The sequence below is a fragment of the Biomphalaria glabrata genome, chromosome 5, assembly GCF_947242115.1.
Source record: "Biomphalaria glabrata chromosome 5, xgBioGlab47.1, whole genome shotgun sequence".
In the NCBI taxonomy this organism is placed as follows: domain Eukaryota; kingdom Metazoa; phylum Mollusca; class Gastropoda; family Planorbidae; genus Biomphalaria; species Biomphalaria glabrata.
Genome location: NC_074715.1, coordinates 14,704,431 through 14,725,872, shown reverse-complemented (window position 1 = coordinate 14,725,872; position 21,442 = coordinate 14,704,431). Strand labels below are relative to the sequence as shown.

Genomic DNA, 21,442 nt, shown 5'->3' with positions numbered 1-21,442 from the left:
TCAGAACCTATCTTAAAACCAGTAGTCCATAACCAGTCTTTCAACATAAATGTTACTGTAGGAAACTCAGATTATAGGGTAAAAGTTCAAATGGAACCAAAATAAATATTTAAATATTTTTTAAAAACCTGACCTTTTCACATCATGAGTTACATTTCATCGTAAACAATAGCTATATTTCATTTAATTATAAATAAGAATGCAAAGAATAACCAGAACAATGTTACAAACCAGTTTCTCATCTGTGGACTGGCATTTATCATCCAAGATATTTTCCCAAACATTCAGTATGTCCCCAATGTCCCTGTTGGATACACAGTCCTCATTGGATTGGCAAAAAGTTTTAATCATAGAAGAAACAGGTAGCAGAGACTTCAGCTGAAGTTTGTCTGTTTTCACAATGGTCTGAACAAACAAAATGCATATCGTACATCAATTGTTACACAATTAGTAATTTTATACAGTCTTAAGTTGTTTGTATTATTGTCATCCACTTTCATTTGTCAAATTTATCTTGATTTACTGTTAGATTTTTATATGGTACTTAAAAACCAGACCACTTTTCAATGTACTATTCATGTTGCACCAATCTAATGAATTAATGTACTTTTAACTGTTTTCCTGTAGGAATTGGGTGGGGCAATGTTTTTACATGCTAGATGTACTTGATCCTTTTTTTTATGTTCACTAAAAAAATTTTTTTATGTTCACTACTAGATGTTCCTAGGGTTAATCTTAATCCAGGCTAAACACCAAATATAAACTTGGTGTTTCATAAACTCAATTGGTATAATGTAGATTCTGTGTAGATCTTTATAATGTTCTTCTTATCTGTATGAATGAGAGTAATTAAAAAGTAATTTTCTAAAAGTTGATTGTAACACACAAGAAATGGTTTCTGCAGCCTTTTGGATACCAATGTTTGAATTGTATACTACCCTTGTGTATAGTACAACTTGAGTCTAAAATGAAATATTCTGGTAGATATAGATACAAGCTTTTCAATAACTTATTTCAATTTTTTCATTTTACTACTGCTAAAAGAATCTTTGATTTAGACTCACCAAAAGTTGAGATATCATGTCAGAGGTTGGTTTACGAACAAAGTGAAGAGAGTTCAACCAATAGTCAGCTTGGCTGCCCGACACATCTTCAGAGACAAGCATCTGGCCCATGACCTCAATGGATGCAGAGGTTTCTACCATTGGTAAAGCATCCAAAAAGAATTTTCTGAAAGACAAGTTTTCAATCAATTTTTAAAAATCTTTATAAAGAACAAATCATATTCACAAGTAAACATTTGAATTTCAAAATCAACAAATAATTTCAAAAGTTAATCTTATTTCATGTATGACTTACTTTCTGCCATTGTAGGAGGCAACAAAATGTTTTCACTAAAGATTGACTTAAGAAGCTTATGTGTGCACTAAAGTTCTAATGGAGAATTTTGAATCTGTTGTTGAAATCATTATCTTATCTTACATAATACAGACGTTACTTCAAAAAAGAAGATGATTACGTCCTACATGTCATGCATTTAGTCATGCATATTAACCAATGACTTAAATTCTGCCAAGTCACTGGTTTTCCTGGCTAATCAGGCAACCCATTCCATGCGCTAATAGCACTAGGGAAGAAGGAGTATTTGTACAAATTTTTCCTAGCATATGGGACGAGGAATGTGTCTTTATCTTTGTGTCTTTCAAAGTATTTTATTAAATTTTGTTTTTATATTTGAAGATTATGGTTCAGTGTTTTATGTATAATTGCTACTTTACTTTTGAGTCTTCTGTCCTGAAGGCTTTCTAAATTTAGTGATTTTACTAAAGGTGTTACTCTAGTCAAATGTGAATATTCGTTTGTTATGAATCTCACTGCTCTATTTTGTGTCTGTTGCAGTTTCTTAATGTTTTCTTGAGTTGAGGGGTCCCAAACGGAGGATGCATATTCTATTATTGGCCTAACCATGGTAAATAACATTTTAGTTTTATGTTCTTATTTGATTTATAGAAATTTCCTTAGCAGACTCCAAGAGAGAAGGTTTTGAAACTATTCAGTTGAGTGTGACTAATCAAACACTCTATCTCCTCTCCTTAACTAGGGGCGAGGCGAAGTCAGCTTTGGTTGCTAAGGTGACAACTGAAACACTTGGTTAGGAATGAGTTTTGGCTATGAACAAATTTGACATAACCTTCAACCTTCTCGCTCAATCGGTACCATTATGTTTTCAATAATTTCAGAAGCAATACAAATAGTACATTTTGTAGACATATAAAAGACATACTTGATTCTCTCCTTGTTGTCACTGCAAATACTTCCTCTTTTTAACTGTTCATACAGGTCAGTCATCAAGGAACTCTTCAGGCTTCTCAGTGCATAAACCTGGTCAAGTCAGAGACATAGAAAGATTAGATTTAACCAGTGTTTCTATACCTAGTTTAAGCATACTCTCTGGGGATCTTGTTTGACCAATTGATGCTTTTCTGACAAAATGGTAGTAATGGTGGACAAAGATATTGAAAAAGGAAAATCAGATTTACCAGAGAGCTAAAGACAAGGAGGTGGTGTCAATGGAAAATTGTAAGGTTCATTCAAAGGGTAATTAGTAGAAAAATTGGTTTAATGGTACAGAACTAAAACACGTCCTTTGTATTCCATACAATAACTATTTAAAAATAAAAATAATTTTACAAAAAATCAAACCTATTTTCACCATTAGGATATAATTATTAAACATTTCAAATGATTAGTGGCCTTATTGACAAAACTGTATACCAGTGTGTTTCCCAAACTTTTTCCATAACAGAACACTTCACACATTCTGAGTATTTAACAAAACACTTTGCTTATTTTTTAGAGAGATTAATTCACATTTTGGCCCACTAGTTAATATTCTAGTAGTTCATGGAACACCTATTCAGGCCTCATGGAACACAGTTTGGGAAACACTGTTGTATACCATCAGGATAACAAATATGTCAAGATTATGGATAATTCTGAATTTTACATGGCTAACAAACTGGGGTGTATCCTTTTGTTATCTAGAAGTATTGTCTAAATTAGAAACATTCTGTGAAAGAACAAATTAAAGTTTCGTTCTATTTTAAATACTCTTCCTTAGATGAACATAAATCAGAACAACTATGCTATTTGTTTTTCTTATGATCACAATCTGTGTATTTAGAGACCACAAGACAATATGTTCTAATGAATGGTTAGCTTGATGATTCAAAATAACAAGAGAGCTGAGCATGAGATTTAATAATTAGCAAAATAAAATAATTAAGAAAAAAAAAAAAAATATCAAAAACCTACCAAATCTGTGAAGAGGTCTGGCACTTCCACTGGTAAATCTTGAGCTGTAATACGGCACAACTGGGTCAGTTTATCTTTAGCTGACCAAAGTGTTTTTTCTGAAGAGATCTCTGCTTCTTCATGTACAAATAATAAATCCGTTTTGCTGCTAATGAGATCTGAAACAAACATTCCACATGAATATTTTAAAAGAAAATGATAAAGACACAAACAACAATTCAACATCATCAAGAAGCATGCAAAATTTAAAAGAACTCACAAAGTACTACACACTTTGAAAACATGTTTCCCAATTTCCTTTATAAACATTGACTTACAGGAGAAATATGCTGTTCCTTCTTTTTATATAAGGGACATATTGACAGCAAATCAAATGTGTTTTTTAGATAAATAAATAATTTTGTACTTTTTCATTTTTAATGACTATAAACAGAGACCAATCGTCTTAGAAGACCTGAACACTGAGCTGCAAGGTTGCAACCTGTGGACAGTGTAGACCAATAGCACATTGCCATGTCACAGGTCTGTATAACGTGGCAACAAGCTATTGGTCTCCGCAGTGCTAACAGGTTGCGAGGTTAGTGTTGAGGCCTTCTATAACAAATGGCCTTGGATAAACACAGGATTGATAACTCTGCAAACACAATTTTTAAAGGAACAAAAAGATTCTATGCTGCATATCAAGACCTTAGCTCTTAGAGGTTCACAAGCTTTTGTATTATAAAGATATTTGTTTAGCTCTAATGATAACCCAATGAAATCCTTCTCATAAAAGATGGTGTGGACTTGCATCATCCAGTCCTCTATCCTAAGTAATGGCCATGATTTTGTATAAAACTACCACTCAGCTAGTGTATCACATCTTTAATTACCCACCTTTAGCTTAAACATCCCACTACATCTATAAACATCTTTAATCAACCACCACTACATTAAACATCCTAATACATCTAATAAACATCTTGAATCCACTACCTTTCCTTGTATTTACACTTGATAACTTAGAAACAAAGGTTAGCTTTTGAACAGTTTCAGTTCTGGCTCCAGACTCCTTCTTAGAAAATGGTCTAAAGACCAGCGATTCTGTGCAGATGGCTGTTGACAGAAGTCCTTCACTGTTGATCATCTGGCTACATTTATAGCTGCCTTTCAGCAAAGGCAATGACTTGATTGTCTGTGGACCAATGCAACAACTACAATCATTAGAACAAAATAACTAACAGAAAGATTGAAAAATCCTCATCGAGAACTAGTCACTCTAAAAAAAAATGTTAATGATATGAAATGATGTTTTGTCATTTTAACACTGGTTTAGGGTTTATTATCTACCCAGTACTAATTAAGGTGTACAGTTTCTCAAAGTAAACTTGATTAGCAAAACTCATTGTTTTAATTAATTGTGAAAAATTTCAAATTTAATTAATGCCCATCGGTATTACACATAAATTCGCCACTGCACCAGAATTAATCATTGCTGGCTTTTCAACCAAAATTTATCTTTTTAGATAATTATTTTTATAGTCCAGTGATTTTTCTATGAATTAATATTCTAATTGTTTCTTTTGAAACTCAAATGACTGTCAATAATTTATGAGAGTTTTCTTTCAGTATAGACACTTTCTTTTGTTTCAGAGATTGTCCACACACTAGAATTAGAACAAATTAGCTAATAACTTTCTTTCATCCTTATAAAAAAAATAATAGAATGCTACTTCAAGAGTAATGATTTATTTTTTAAAAATTTGCAACAAAATAAGAAATTGCTTATCCGCTCATAAAGAAAGAGGTCTCTGAGAACATGTGAAAAGCAAAAATAAAGTTACTCACATCAGGAACATGAATAGGTGTTGACTTCAACGCACTTCGGTAATTGTGCCTATCTGAACACCCCAGAAGGTCTTTGGTTCTGGTTACCTCTGTTGATTTCCAACCTTTCTGGGTAATGGTGTAAGCAGTAGGGCAGGTGCCAGTAATGTCAATCTAACAAAATAAAAAAAACACGACATCTTTAAAATGCTGTTTTTTTTTTTACTTTACTTAAATACATACGGATTTACTTTTAGTTTGTTCTATACAAAAAAAAAAAAAAAAAGTTTCCTTTCATAACACAAATTTCCAAATAAAAGCATAAAAACCAACTTCTTTGTTTTTGTCAAAACAAATGTCAAGTACTCTTTTGAGATGAGTTAATTAAAAAAGTAATTATGGATTTGAAAATCCCAAAAGCATTAAACTATGGACCCTTGATTAAGCAGTAAAGCCCTTGGCCTGACAGTCATCATAATCCATGCTTTCATTACAGTGGTAAAAATAAAAGTGATTTTTACTAACAAGTGTAAAATATAATGTAATCTTAAGTAGTTCAGAACAGGAATTGTTTTGTTTGTTTTACATGTTTGAGATGTTCTTTCAGAATTGAAGATAATTACACCATAGCCCAAATGATGACAGGGGATGGCAATAGGCAGGGTTTTGGACCATCAAAACAACAGTCCAGAGGACATAACACGCAATCAAGTAGTCAATTAGTTCAGTAGTGATAATTTGAGTTTTCTTTTAACTCTTAAAGTGCTGATCTATTTTACAATGAGTGCATACAAAATATATATACATTTCAGATGTTTAGAGGCTAAACTACCATATGTGTCTTAAGGGTTAAAAAAAAAGGGCACTAGTTTACCTCCTGTAAGTTTTCTCCATTTTGAAGTTGATTCATGCTATTCTGAAACACTGATAGAACACCTCGCTTAAAATTTAGAGACATAACTTCATCACCAACTGATGGGCACAGGGTGTCGATTCTCCCATCCTGAAATGCAAATCTCAAACTGTTGCGCTCCAGGGCCAGTTTGAAGGTTTGATCTTCGGCCAGAACCATTGTTGTGCTGTCAGGATCAGATCTTTGCACAGCCACTTCAGACAACTGAAGAAAAAGAAAATGAATTGGCATAAAAAGTTTCAAACAACTTTTTATTAGTCATAAATTAACAATAAAAACAAACACCCAGAGATCTGAGTTTAAAAATATGAATGCTAGCATAAACAGATAATAACACTATCACTGATGAAGGCAATAACAAGCAATTAATATTTTGCTTTAAATTTTAAAAAAAAGATAAAATAAATTTGAACATTTAACTAACCTATGCTTACATTTTTTTTTAAATTTGATCTCTCAATCATGGCTCGTTTGATAAATCACCAGATCTACTTAATAATAGTTGTATTTGTAGCATTTTAATTCCATAACTTACATTATAAACATAAGTTTAGACCTCTAGATCTATATTTTAATTGGTTCAAAATCAGTCTGTTATAAACAATGATAAAGTTGCCTATTGGAAACAATGTGTATCATGGTCTGCAGGAGAATAATCTATAATGTTTTTTTTTCTTTAATCCAACACAAATGAAGTCAAGACTTGAAGGTGGAGTATCCGATACTGTTTTTTTTATAACATGTATGTACACTTCTAGCTCAAAATGGCCCCACCTACTGAGCAGCCTGTAAGTTTCCATCATGATTTTAGTGCTGGAACAGTCCCAAAAAGCTTGTGGAGTCTGGGAGCAAATGAGATGTTCTGACTGTGCCTCCCCATGGTGGAAGCTGCCTAGACATGAACAAGCTATTATAATTATAGCACTGTCACTGACTGTGCGGGATGGGCCACTGACCCACTGCTTCATTTTCACACGGATTTGAGCCAAACTTTGACTCATTCACCGAATTGCTGATTTAGGTAAAAAAAAAAAGACTGAGACAAAAACAACCAAGGCTTCCAGCTGCCATCAGATCTAGTACTAAGTACTAGTAAGTAGTGCCCGCCATAGGCCGCATAGGTTAATAGTAGTATACTGTAGTCAGTGTATAATAAAATTAAGTCTAGTACTACTACTAGTACTACAAGATATAGATTTTTGACATTCACTCAGTCAAAATTGTCTATTAAGTATGGTCTCATTTCTTTTCACATTTTTTATGTGATAACACTAACGCAGTAGAATGTGTGATTGAACTGATTGTGATGTGTCAACTGTCAATATGAATATCATCATCATAATTATAATCATGTGTTGAATTTTTTGAACCATTCAATCAATTTCATATTTTATAATTTAAAATATAATCATAATAAATAAAAATAATAATAATGATAATCATAATGTCAATGATATTTCAAATTTCAATGTGACGAGTCTATCAGTTCATAAAAATCAAGATTAGACTCTATAACTAATCCACTTCCAAGATTTTAAAATTCATATCGATCTAATTCTAGAGTAGAGACTAGATAGATCTGTCTAGATCTAATAGAGATTTGATCTATACATAGATCTAGATCTAGTAAAGGCTACGAGTAAATAGTCTAATCAGTAGTTTATCTTTAAACCATAGTTCTGGATATTATACGCTCTTTTGTTTGTAAAAATCAAAAGATCTACAAGATATTTTATAGTTCGCCTTTTTGATTCTAGAAATAGTATTTTATTCTTATCTTATAAAAATCAAGATGTTAAAGTGCGTTTTGCGCATGCTCATATACGTTATAGCGTAGGCCTACACTTTTTTTTTCCACAATTCAGCCACTTCTGTTTTCCAGCCTGTCCATTTTAACCGGCTATCTTTTCTCTGACCCTCTCTCTCTTGCTTTCTTTCTTTCTCTAGTTAGGGTTATGTAATATGATTGGAGAAACCAGAAAAATACTTTCTTGCGAATCCGGAGATTCGTGTATTCTGTTCACCAGTGCTACGTACGCTAGTTGGGACCCTTTAGTCGGTGAGGACTTTCCTCTTTGTAGTTTGCAGTCATACTTAATCGAATATCATACCCATGAACCAGGGGCGTAGCTAGGAATTTTTCATCGTTGTGGGCCCGGGAGGGGGGTGGCTTGACCTCTTTGACCGCATTGTGCGTAATATTTAATTTTCAATGTAAATAACACTCATTCGGGGGGATTTTCAAATTCTCCCCCATCCTTCCCCCACCCTAACTACGTCATTGCCATGAACCAAATAAACTTCGGTTTCATTTGCTCGATAGTTCAAGTATTAAAAGACTTGCCAACTCTATTAATGCAGTGGACAAAGTTCACAGAGAAGCAAATTAAATGACATTATTAGATCGACCCACTTCACCGACTTGGTTTATCTTCGTTTTCAGTTCAATCCATTGTGACATTGTACCATAAATAGGACTAAACTTTAAACTATAATCTCAGTAGCCAGATTTTTTTTTTGCTGATGTGGATGATGTCAGTAAATTTTTGCCATTGATTTTTTTTTTCCAATCAGGAGTTCTCTTCCAGAAGAATTATACTAGCCGTTAAATCTAGAACTCTAGAACACACCTGAATATAAGATAGACAGACAGACAGACAGACAGACAGACAGATAGATAGATAGATAGATAGATAGATAGATAGATAGATAGATAGATAGATAGATAGATAGATAGATAGATAGATAGAATAACCAAAGATCAAATCAATTATCATAGCTAAATGGTGCGATGCAAATGCGTAGTTTAAACGAGCTGACAACAAGGTGACACAAGAGAGCTGGAGCGGTTCTGACACGCAGTTTGGCGATGGACTAGGTAAGATTATTCTTTCAATTAAAGTCCAGGGGAAGTTGTCCTAGAAGAAAATCTGATTTGAAAACATGAAGGAAAGGAGTTGCCAGTCTCTTGATACACTAATACGAACAGTTTCTATGGTTGCCACACCTAACAAACAGCCATCTTGACAATTAAACATGTTGATTCCACGTCAAGAATCAATATTTTTTTTCAACCAATTAGTTAATTAATAAATTACGTTGTTTGGTGTTTCAAACAAGGGAAATTAATAGTACTTGACTGAAGTGGTAGTATAAGCTGAAGTAGTCCCCTTTATAGTTGTGCCTATTCTTATGTAAATATTCTAACTAATTTTTCTCACTGCTGTTCTAATTGGAGATTTTCATTCATGGAGGATAACTACAGCTAACTACTTGGTGAATCCGGAGTTCAGAAAATAGAAAGTGTTGATAAGCTATGCAATTTTGAAGGTATAAAATAAATAATGTGCACTATTTAGCACTGTAAAATCAAACTTCTAAGCTCTTTCGCTTATAGCACAAATTATTTTCATTGTTTAGTTGGCAACAGTGATCTTTTACTATAGCATCCTTGACATTGTTTAGAATTGAAAATGTAGGCCTATTGTTACATTCCCCAGTAGGCTTTTATACTACTTTGGGACCACACATCACCCTTCCCACAGGCCCGGATCACGAGTGAGCAACAGGACAAGGCCTTCAGCCTGAAATAAGCCTTGCGATATATTTGTTTCACCAAGACATATAATAAAACAATATAATCCTAGACAGTCAATAAAGGGGCCTCCATTTGAAATTGGCACATGGCTTCAACGTTTCTCAAAGTCTACTTTAGACATGCGTAGGTCTCGTGCCGACACTTCTAAGCTTGAAGAATCATCATAGTTCATCTTAATCTACTTAAAGTACTTATAATATCTAGTTGTAAACAACTTGATTTCCGAGTATATTATTATTATTTTTAAATTTTCATTTCACGTGTGGCTTCTACAGAAATAACTAACAATGAAAAAGTGGGTTAGGAATCTTTAGTCATACTGTGATGGCCGATTCTTTCTTTTTTTGTTCCAAACATTCCAACACTGGAGCTTAATCAGTTGAGGAGTGTTTATTGAATCAGTTATTGAAAGTGAAAATTACACGATGATAATGACAGCAGATAAAGGGGCCCCGCGAGCAAGGTCAGATATCAACCGCAGAGATAACAAGGTTGATAACCGAAAAGTTAACTTTTACTCTTATATTAAGATGACACTTGACCTTTTCATTTAGTCACCGCGTGCAAGTAGTCACCGTGGCGCTGACATAAATAGTACAGGATAAGTACAGTACCAAAGTGCTTCACACGAGTAGGGACCCACCACAGCTAGATCGACAAGTCATTTTTTTTATGTTCAATTAAACTTGATCCCATCTAAAGTGTATATCGCGTGTAGTGTGTATCAACTCGGGTGGATCTTGGTGCTTAATGGAAATTCTTAATACGATAAGCCCAGCATTGGTCCATTTATCTCACTATATTTATCTCACTTCATTTATCTCAACATTTATCTACAGGTCCAACGGTAGGGCAACAAGTAGCCATTAGATGTTACACCATCATCAAGACATAGAAATGTCGAACCTACCCGTGTACATTCATTCTGATAGTGAATTTCTTTTGCACCCTTTTAGTTTAGATCTAGGTATAATTCTTGGTGTAATTTCAGAGCAGTTATGTAGTGTTTGTACTAGACATAAATGTCTAGGAAAGTTTCCGACCTAACAACAAAATGTTTAGTTTTTTCTTCACTCCTCTACAGAATCTCCATTTGGATCTATGTATTTCTCCCAGGGATTCTCGCACCTCTGTCCAACCACCCCTTCAACAGGTCTAAATAGTGGCCTGTTCAGCGACTTTCCTAAACTAAAAGTTGCATATATTATTTTTAATTTTGAAAATAGTGTTAACAAAGGTCATAGCATCTGTGATGTTGCTAGTTCAGGCTGTCTTGAAGTCAACCAATTACTCTGCAATCGTTTGGGTGTAATTGTCCGGGTGTATTACGTGCAGTTGAACTACAACACAAACAAGAACTGGCACATCTATTTTAACTAGTGAAGAGATGTAGTCGACTCTGATGAACTATTCAACATGTATTTATTATGATAAAAGGGCCACAGTAGAAGTCTCTGTCACTAAACACGTCGTTACCCTGGAATGTTCTATCGCTAACTGATTTTCCGGTCTCTAACCCAACATATCCCAAACGTCACTAGTCCCGTTCAATATGCGTCTACTATGGTGCGTCGCTAAATAACTAAAATAACTAACCTATATAAATAAGGTGTCTAACAGATTCCTCCCCCCCTTGAAAAAAAAATATGTCAATATTTTTCCACTACTGTCAAGTCTTACAAGGGCATTTTCAATTTAAGGGGAAGACCACAAACATAAAATCTTGATCTCTTCATCTTGACATCTTCATCTTGACAGTTCCTCATATTCATGTCAATGTTCATAACAGTTCATAACATTCCAGAATCATCTTCATTGGTACATAGTTCATCATGGAGGAAAATGTGGCATCTTATGGGCACGTCCTATACATCTCAAATGTTCTTCACTGGCAGTAATCTGATAAAATACAATATTTCAAAAAAACAATTATAAACTTTATTTACACATTCAATAAATTTTTTCTTACCACCCTTTTATACGCTTTTGTCCATTTTTCTTTTATACTCACCCTTTTCCATAGAACTAACTTTCGTCAATGATATATGAAATGATTCACACAAAAAAAAATATCCATACTTACTTTTAAATGCTTAACATCAACTTTACTTATCTCCCTTTTCATAACATATAAATGGTGTCAATATATTAATATATATTACATAATCAATATAATCATAGTTTATTTACAAAACTGTTTCACTTCAATGTCATTCTAGACAATAAATCAGCTACAATATTCACAGCTCCACTAATAGCTTTCACTTCAAATTTATACTCCTGTAGTGCTAAGAACCATCTATAAACACGACTGTTTTTCATGCTCTTTTGTTGTATATACTGAATAGGTTTATGATCAGTTAATAATATGAATTTCCTTCCTATTAAATAGCTCTCTAGCTTAGTAATTACCCATATTACAGCTAAGGCTTCTCTTTCAATGACACTATATTTTTTCTCTGCCTCTGACAATTTTCTACTTACATATAATATAGGATGTAAGTTATCATAGTTCTGCATTAAACAACCACCAATAGCATTACCAGATGCATCAGTTGTGACATAAAATATTTTGTCTTTATCAGGTAGTCTTAATATTAGTTCATGACTAAAAACATCTTTAATTCTGTCAATAGCTTTCACACATTCCTCATTACAGACTACTTTTTGAGGTTTTCCTTTTTTAAGTAAGTCATTTAATGGATTCACTATTTCTGCTAAGTTCTTTATAAACTTTCTGTAATAATTTACTATTCCCAATATGCTTTTAATTTGTCTTTTTGTTGTAGGTATTTCAATATTAAGTACTTTCTTTATGTTATCTTCAATAGGGCTAATCATGTTGTTATTTACTTTATGTCCTAAGAAAATTATTTCCTCCAATCCTATTTCTACTTTTTCTGCTTGAATTGTAAGTCCACTTTCTTTTATTATTTTGAATACTTCTTTTACATCTACCAAATGTTCCTCCCAACTATTATTAAAAATACATATGTCATCCAAATAGCAAATAACATTTTCTTTGTTTCCAATTATCATGTTCATCATTCTATTAAATGTGGCAGGTGCATTTACTAATCCAAAACTCATATAATTCCATTGAAAAATACCATATGGTGTCACAAATGCTGTGTAAGGTTTAGCATTTTCTGTTAAAGGTATTTGCCAATAACCTTTAGTTAAATCTAATTTAGTAAAAAATTTTGCTCCATTTAATTTATGTAAAATATCCTCTATATTTGGCATTGGATATGGGTCAAATTCTGTGATGTTGTTAAGTTTCCTATAATCAATACATAACCTTATATCTCCATTCTTCTTTTTGGCTATCACAATTGGTGAAGCATAAGGAGATGTTGATGGCTCAATTATACCTGATTCTAGTAAATTGTCTATTTCTTTCTTTACTTTGTCTTGTAAATGTAGCGGTATTCTATATGGCTTAAGCTTGATAGGTTTTGAGTCTGTTACTTTAATGTCATGTTTAATAATATTAGTTTTTCCTGGTATGCTGGAAAAAATTTCTTTGTATTCATGTATTATTTTAGTTATATCTTTTGACTTTTCCTTAGTTAAATTATTAAGATTAATCTTTTGCCAAGTTTGATTCTCTTTTGTTTCTATTACAGGTATTTCCTTAATATCATTTTCATTGTGATTTTCATTTGTTATTATCATCAAACATTCTTCTCTTTCTGAAAATGTATTTTCTATTTCCTCCTGAATGTTTTGTATCAACTCATCTTCTCTATCATGATACAGTTTCAAATTATTTATGTGATATGTTTTAACTTTCCCATTTATTTCAATTTGATAATTCACATCACTAATTTGCTTTATCACCTTAAATGGACCTTTCCATTGTTTACCAATTTTATTTTTCAGGTCATTTATCAATATTAATACATTGTTTCCTACTTCTAGTGTTTTCAATTGTCTTTTCTTATTTAGATTCTCATGAGCACTTTGTTTGTACTTCTTATTGTTGTTATATGCTTGAGTCCATATTTCTTTCAATTCTGTTGTGATTGTTGTTTCACTGTCATTATTTAATTTATTCTCATTGCTTATTAGATTTTCTTTAAAAACATCTAATTCATCTCTGGGTTTTCTTCCATGTATTATTTCATATGGTGAAAATTGTGTTGCTTCATGGATGTTGTTTCTATGAGCAAATAGTACATAGTTAATGTAATGATCCCACTTGTTCTGATTATTCTGAATTATCTTTGTTAGTGATCTTTTTAATGATCCACCATATCGTTCACATAAACCGTTACTCTCCGGGTGGTAAACCGAAGAGTATATGTGTTGTATATTGTATTGTTTAGTCCATTTCTTAAATTGTTCTGACTTAAACTGAGATCCCTGATCACTCAATATAATTTTAGGTATACCATGTCTTGTAATTACTTTTTGAGTTATGGCATTAATGATATTCTCTGCACTTGTATTTGATAATGGGATTGCCTCTGGGTATCTACTAAACATGTCTATTACTGTTAGAATGTATTTGTTATTATTTTCAGTTTGAATTAAAGGACCTATTAAATCAATAGATACTTTCTGAAATGGTGCTGTAGGTTCATCCATTTCTTGAATAGGTGCTTTATTCACTAGACTTTTGTTAGATCTCTTTTGACATATGTCACATGAGTTTATGTATTTGTTGATTGTTGCTTTCATTTTGGGCCAAAATACTTGTTTTGACAAATTCCTATAACATTTCTTTACTCCCCTATGTGCTGCTAAATTATTATCATGTGTCATGATTAAAACATCTTTCCAATATTTCTGTGGTAAGACAAGTTGTTTTATTTTCTTGTTATCATTACTTGTTTGTCTAAACAATATTTTATTCTCTATACAAAATTTCTCCATTGGATTATTATTGTTTTTATCTGATATTCTTGAATAAATTTTCCCAATAATATTGTCATTCATTTGTTCTAATGCAAATGTGGGTGTTGTTTCTTTTTCACTTTGAGATATTTGTGTTTCAAGACTATTTTGTGTTTCATTTTCTATCTCTTTTTCCTTAACATCTGTATTTTCTATTTGTATTACATTACTGGTTTGTTTTTCTTTATCATTACTAATTACATTTATTGTATTTTCCTGTTTCTCATCTTTTTTATCCATTGATCTTGTTATTATCATACTTGTTATATTTTGTGTTTCTATGTTTTCATGATTTTGTCTTATGTTTTTGTATTTGTTTTGCCAGTCTTCTAATTCTTTTCTTGAACATTCTTTAACTCCTTTTATGTTTCCTACTAACATATCATATCTCATTTCTGGTATTGCAATGCCATCACAATAACCAGTGAAAAATGGGGTTTCAATGTATACCCTTATAGCTTTAAATTCCCTTACGGTGCCATCTGCTAATTCTACTTTCCTAGTAAACCCTTTATACCAATGAGGTTTGACAAATTTAGTTTTTACTGCCAAAGTGTTACAACCTGAATCCCTGATTAATTCCACCGGAATTCTATCTACAAACCCTGGGTACACTGCAAAATTGTTCCTATTTCCTTCCATGAAATATATCCTATCTGTACCTTTGTTTTTGTATTCCCTACTGTAACTTCTATTTCTATAATTTCCCCTGTCATTCCTATCTCTACTCCTATATCTACTGTTATTTTGTTCATTGTGTCTATTTCTACTTCCAGACCTACTATTCCCTCTTCTACAGTTAGCTGCTATATGACCTTTTCCTTGACATTTAAAACAAGTTATTTCACTATATTTTCTATTTCCACTATTTGATCTGTTTCTATTTCTACTTCTATCAACATTTTCTTTGGTGTATCCTATTAAATCTACTTTGCTCTTATCCCTATCAGAAAATGGTTTATTTGGATAGGCATTTTTGTATACTCTCATTATTTCTGTTATTTCATCTATAGTTTTTGGGTTTCTTTCTTTAATAAAAGATTGTAACTGAGGATCACATTTATTTACAAAGTTGTCCACTAGAATAAAATTTTTTAATCCCTCATAAGAGTTATTCACTTTTTCTAATTTTACCCACTTATTGAAGAAATCCTTTTCCATATTAATGGTAGTTTGGGGTTCTATTTCTAATGATGGTATATTGTCAAAATATTTTTTTCTAAAAGTTGTAGCATTATGACCATATGCATTCAATAATTCTCTTTTTAAAACCTGATAGCTATCATCAATATGATGGTCATGATTTTGACATATTGTTAGAGCTTGACCATGAACAAAGTCTATCAGTATTTCAGACCATTCTTCTTCAGGCATATTAAATGTAGACATTTTTGCCTCATATCTTTTCAGAAAATCACCAATGTCATCCTTCTGTTCATCAAAACTTTGTATCTTTCTCTTTAGCCATGTCTGCGAATTAGGGTTGTCTCTTTGAGTGGTATAATTATTTGAGTTATTTGTGTTATTTCCTTGTTCAGTTTGAGCTCTGGCTTGTGCTGCATCCAGTCTCATCTTCTCCATTTTAGCTTCATGCTCTCTAGTTTTTTCTCTCTCTTTGTCTTGCCTATTTTGGTCCTCTTTTTGCTTCTCATATTCTTCCTTTCTGATCCTTTCTTGCCTCTCTATCTCTTGTCTTTGACGTTCTTCTTGTCTTTCCATCTCTTCTTTTTCCCTTCTTATTTTATCTTGCCGTTCCATTTCTTCCCTCACAACTTGCTGTACATAAGCTGCTAAGTCCTTTCCTTTTAACTCCATGGCCTTTCCATCCTGCATAGCTGTTTCCTTAACCTCCTTAAGGTCCACATATGATGATGTAGCCATTGTGTTTTATATTTTATATATATTTTTACTTAGCCTATATTGGTTATGGCTATACTTTAAATTTATTTTATATTTAGGTTTTTACACACTTTTATACCAGTTTAAGTGTTATGTCTCTATCTATAGGTTTAGTAAATGAGTAAATCTAGTCTGAGTTATTATGGTTATATTCAAATCTGTATATTAGGTCTAGTATCACACAAATTTAAATCTAGTATATTATAGTATATATAATAGTACCATTTAGATCTATAGTTATCAAGAGCACTATGACTTTTAGATCTAGTATGAATAACTATGATCAATTTTAAAATCTGGTATGACTGAAGTCACAGTGAAGTGTTTAGAGTAAATTCAAGGACTGTCTAGAGTCTAGATCTAGAGTAGATTATGGTTCTATTTAACCATACGAAACAAATATGTGTATACAGTGTCAAATATATCTTCAACAAGATATATATATCTAGAATGTACTACCTTCATTCATCTTCAACTTAATAATATTTCAAAGTAGAGTCTAGATAATTAAATTGTACCAAAGAGATGTACAACAATTTGCAGATCTAAATTTAGCCAGACGACAGTGTTTGACTACATAGCCAGTTTCGGCATTATTCTCATGGCAAAATCATATTTGATTTTAACCGCTCAAACTAAAATTATTTTAGTCTGATTCACAGTAAAAGAATCCTACCCGCACTTTCTATCATTAAGTGAAAAAAAAATACAGATCTAATTAAATTAATAAAAATAAATAATTTAAAATAATATAAACAAATGAAATAATTAAATGAGACTATCACTATGGGTTGGGATGTGACAATATGGCACACAATGATAACGTCACGAAGTAACCAGGCAACAACGGATATGACGTTTGCACAAACAAAACAAATTACAACCCTAAACGTATAATATAGCTTTTCATCTAAATTACGTCTTCTACCCCGACGGGTTTTAAGGCGCACCACCTGATTTTACTCAGGCTAACGTACCAAATTTAGACAAAATCTATTTCTAAGGGCAATCTAAACATATACTAATAAGAAAAATGGCACTTAGCTTTTGATAAGAAAGATCCCTTTGTTCGGACTCCCGAATATGTTAGATCACAACAAATTCCACTGCCTCTCTTCCAGTTCTGACTCTGTTCTCCGGTGCTACCAGTATCCCACGTAATGCCACAGATGTCCTGATATGCCACAGCAAAATGTTCCAGTTTCTTCGACGACTGTTGATGACCGTATGTGTAGTTCCGACGACCTTGTGTACACAGTTACTGACGAATAGGTTAACGGTTCTTCTGGCGATGACTTGACTTGTGTAGACGACTACTGACAAATAACAGTCTCTTGACGACAACTTGATCTGGACGACTGACGAATAACGAATTTCTTGACGATGACTTGATCTGGGCTGACGAATAACGGCTTTCTTGACGATGACTTGATCTGGGCTGACGAATAACGGTTCTCTAAAATAGTTCACTGCTTCTGCTGCTACTCTGGTAGTACGACGAAGTTTGCTGTTATACTCTGCTTCAATAGACCAAACTGTCCAATGTAGACTAGGTGAGACCAAGGTCACCTCCGACGACGTTCCGTTAGACGATTAACGGTTTTCAACGAAATTAAGTGGATGTAGCTGTTTCCACAACTGCAATATCAACAAGTCTAGATATGGTCTAGACCGACGAATACTAGATATATCAATGTTCAGTACTGATAAAGATTACTTCACTAACCTTCCAAAGGTTAAACACAGTGACCGTTATAAACGTGGCAAGCAACCGGTTCAATGAGCAAACTGCTCCACAAGAATCTCTCCAAGGGTAAGACGACAGAGCGATTTCGATTTAGTTAGCTACCAAACTTGTAGTACTCACAATACTTCTGACAGCGGGTAAACTGTCCTTCTCGAAACTGACGAGGTAAAACTTGATACTCAATGTGGCTCCTATGACGAAGAAAAAATATGTCCAACAGGTTCACTAACGATCTCTCACCCGTTATGAATGAACGGTTTCTCTGGCTGTAGGTCGATTCAGCATATGAAGATCAGGCGTTGCGATGATTACGGTCCTGACGAAGGTCACCCTGAGTTAACGGCTCGTTGAACGTGCGATCAAACAGGCGATGACTGTATGTAGATCTAGAACAAAGTCACTCTGCGATACTGCTGTGTTCAGCCGTACTCCGATGAAATCTTATATCTTCGAGTGCACGACCCTCACCTGAGTAAACGTTCTGCTTCGAAGTCCGGTTCGATGTTCAGCTTCATCAGGGGTCCGGCTTCGAGGTTCGGTTCGATGTTCGGCTTCAACAGGGGTCCGGCTTCGAGGTTCGGGGTCGCCACTGTGATGTTGCTAGTTCAGGCTGTCTTGAAGTCAACCAATTACTCTGCAATCGTTTGGGTGTAATTGTCCGGGTGTATTACGTGCAGTTGAACTACAACACAAACAAGAACTGGCACATCTATTTTAACTAGTGAAGAGATGTAGTCGACTCTGATGAACTATTCAACATGTATTTATTATGATAAAAGGGCCACAGTAGAAGTCTCTGTCACTAAACACGTCGTTACCCTGGAATGTTCTATCGCTAACTGATTTTCCGGTCTCTAACCCAACATATCCCAAACGTCACTAGTCCCGTTCAATATGCGTCTACTATGGTGCGTCGCTAAATAACTAAAATAACTAACCTATATAAATAAGGTGTCTAACACATCTGACCCGCCACCAGACTTATTTGGGCATCAGACAGCTGGGAATATGTGCACCCCCCACCCCCATAAAAAAAAAAAGGCCCAAAAAACTTCAAATACATACACAAGATTCATAAAAAAAAAAAAAGCGGACTAGAGTCCTTGTTGGCCTCTCCTGACGGCAGACTTGGCGGCATCATCATTAAAAAAAATTGTCCTCCTGGCGCAACCCTTTTTTTTTGTGTGTGCTTTTTGTGGATCTCTACTTTTGTTAAGTTCATATAAATCTATTTCAGACTTTGCTTGATTTTTTGTTTTAATGAGACTATGACAAACAAAAGTAAAAGTGTAGAGACATTATCACAAGCCATTAAAAATTGAGTCTTGTTAACGAGTTGTCTTGATTGAGTGTAGGCCTATCTTCAGTTGTTATGGTAGATTTTATTAGCTTTTATAGGTTCATTATTTCACAGCTTCAGTTGACTTATTTAGTTTATATGTTCTATATTGTTTGGGATAAAAAAAAACTATACGGAGAACTGCCTGATCTGGACACCACTGCGCGGCTCATCTCTTATATAGGATTACTGATCTGAACCCTCTTACATGTAAAATGAGAACCAAGAAGAAGTTTGGGGTACTGTTTCAGAAATGAAGCCGAAACGTCCCGAAGTACGAGATGACATCGGGCAGGGATCGAACCCGGGATCATTGAGACGACAGTCCAGAGCACATACCACAAGACCAGGCATCTATTTTACTTGTTTTCAATGTTGTGATTTTATCAGATTATTCTTGTTGGATTTATTACTTAAAGTATTCGGAATTTCTTTTCTTGGATTTGTACAATGCTCTCTTGCATTCTGGGACTTCTGGTGTTTATGGGGCTAATGGCAGAACAAAGGATCCGCCAAAATCTCTCATAACAATTGAAGATACACTATCAAGCTTGACATTTGGGATAAATTTCAAAGCAATACACGATTTCTGAGTATAGGCTATTATTTGTATACGTTGGCGCAATGGAAACGGTTTTATCTAAGTTGCTTGAAATGCGGGAAAGGGGTTGGATTTCACAAGACCAAAAATTCATATTTCATAAATCTCATTTTTCTTATGGACAAGAAAAGGTGCACACTAGCTCTTACCGATAGGACCATTTCACATTTCGACAACACTTGAATTGTTACTTTGGCTTTCACATCCAACTTGGCCACAGATTCACTGGCGCCTTGCATATTCGTTGCCGTAGCAACCTCGTAGTCATAAATGTATGTTTTACCCACTTCATAATTGAATTTGTTAGAACCTAGAAAGGAAAGAAAAGGATGAATTACTCATAAAAAAACATATATGAGATGAATTTATATTTGCGAAATTGAGTTTGTCCATGTGTTATTCGGCCGTTATGCAAACATTGGTTACAACTACACACATGCGGCATTCGTGTGGTTGTATCAAACTTGCATGAATCACTTGTGCAATTAAGACGTTCAACAGAAATGAAGATTTATCAAGTCTCGACCCTATCCAACCTGCAGGAATGTTTGAGGTGACAGCGGGCAGAATAAAATAATTTTGAAAAGGAGTCATGTATGATTATTGTTTAATTTATATTTGACCGATTTAGAAAAGAATTTTATTGGCGAGCCTAAATGAGGACTACGTAGCCTAATAGAGGTGCCCCCCCCCCCCAAACAAATAATTTGAACACCGAACTAAGAGTCAGTTTGCCCTACTTGGCATAATGATATAAGCTTTGTAAAAAGCAGTTGGCTGCAAATGGCTTTTGAAATGAACAGCCATAGAACTCTTGTCAATGCGTTGAGACACATTTGAAACTTAAGAAAATCTACCGCCGAAGACAGGCGCCGAAAGCGAAAAGAAATTCAATAAAAGTCGGCTTTGTCTGCGTTAGATGAGACATAATATGGAGATCTGTTTAGTCTCGGGAATGCCTGCACCCTTTCCTTGACTTTGGACTTTAAAACAATGTCTTATTTATTGTGTTTGACTTCTGAATGTTTCACAGTTATTGCTAGTAGTAGTAGCCGTAGTTAATCTGTTTTATTGCCGTAAAATCAATAGCTCTGAAAACAGCATAGTCAGTGCATGCGATATTTCTGAAGACTTCAAAGTATGTCATGTGCATCAAAATGTTAAATGTGTGCTTTAGTCTTTGTGTAAAACGTACACACATCCAAAGTAACACACGATGCCACACATGTCAAGTGTGTGTTTCCTCAATGTTTCGGCAGCAAGATCTTCATAGTGCCAGGATCTCTGAGTGGCTACTTAATAGGCCGTATTGTAGGTCAGCA

At 33.9% G+C, this 21,442-nt stretch overlaps 1 protein-coding gene and 1 long non-coding RNA gene across 2 annotated transcripts in view; both read right to left on the bottom strand.

The window, feature by feature from the left end:
• The window catches only part of LOC106067512 (uncharacterized), a 71,187-nt gene that overhangs the window by 38,869 nt on the left and 10,876 nt on the right, over window positions 1-21,442 (bottom strand). The window contains exons 3-10 of the mRNA XM_056028687.1: window positions 20,270-20,430; window positions 5,996-6,238; window positions 5,143-5,295; window positions 4,291-4,489; window positions 3,316-3,473; window positions 2,285-2,382; window positions 1,065-1,230; window positions 232-405 (exon numbers count right to left, since the gene is read on the bottom strand). Of these exons, the coding sequence (XP_055884662.1) occupies window positions 232-405; window positions 1,065-1,230; window positions 2,285-2,382; window positions 3,316-3,473; window positions 4,291-4,489; window positions 5,143-5,295; window positions 5,996-6,238; window positions 20,270-20,430 (1,352 nt within the window). The remainder of the gene's footprint in view (window positions 1-231; window positions 406-1,064; window positions 1,231-2,284; window positions 2,383-3,315; window positions 3,474-4,290; window positions 4,490-5,142; window positions 5,296-5,995; window positions 6,239-20,269; window positions 20,431-21,442) is intronic.
• On the bottom strand, window positions 11,038-20,263 carry LOC129926210 (uncharacterized). The gene is made up of 2 exons (XR_008777853.1): window positions 16,893-20,263; window positions 11,038-11,531 (listed from the first exon to the last, which is right to left on the bottom strand). It is a non-coding gene; the product is annotated as an uncharacterized LOC129926210 (long non-coding RNA).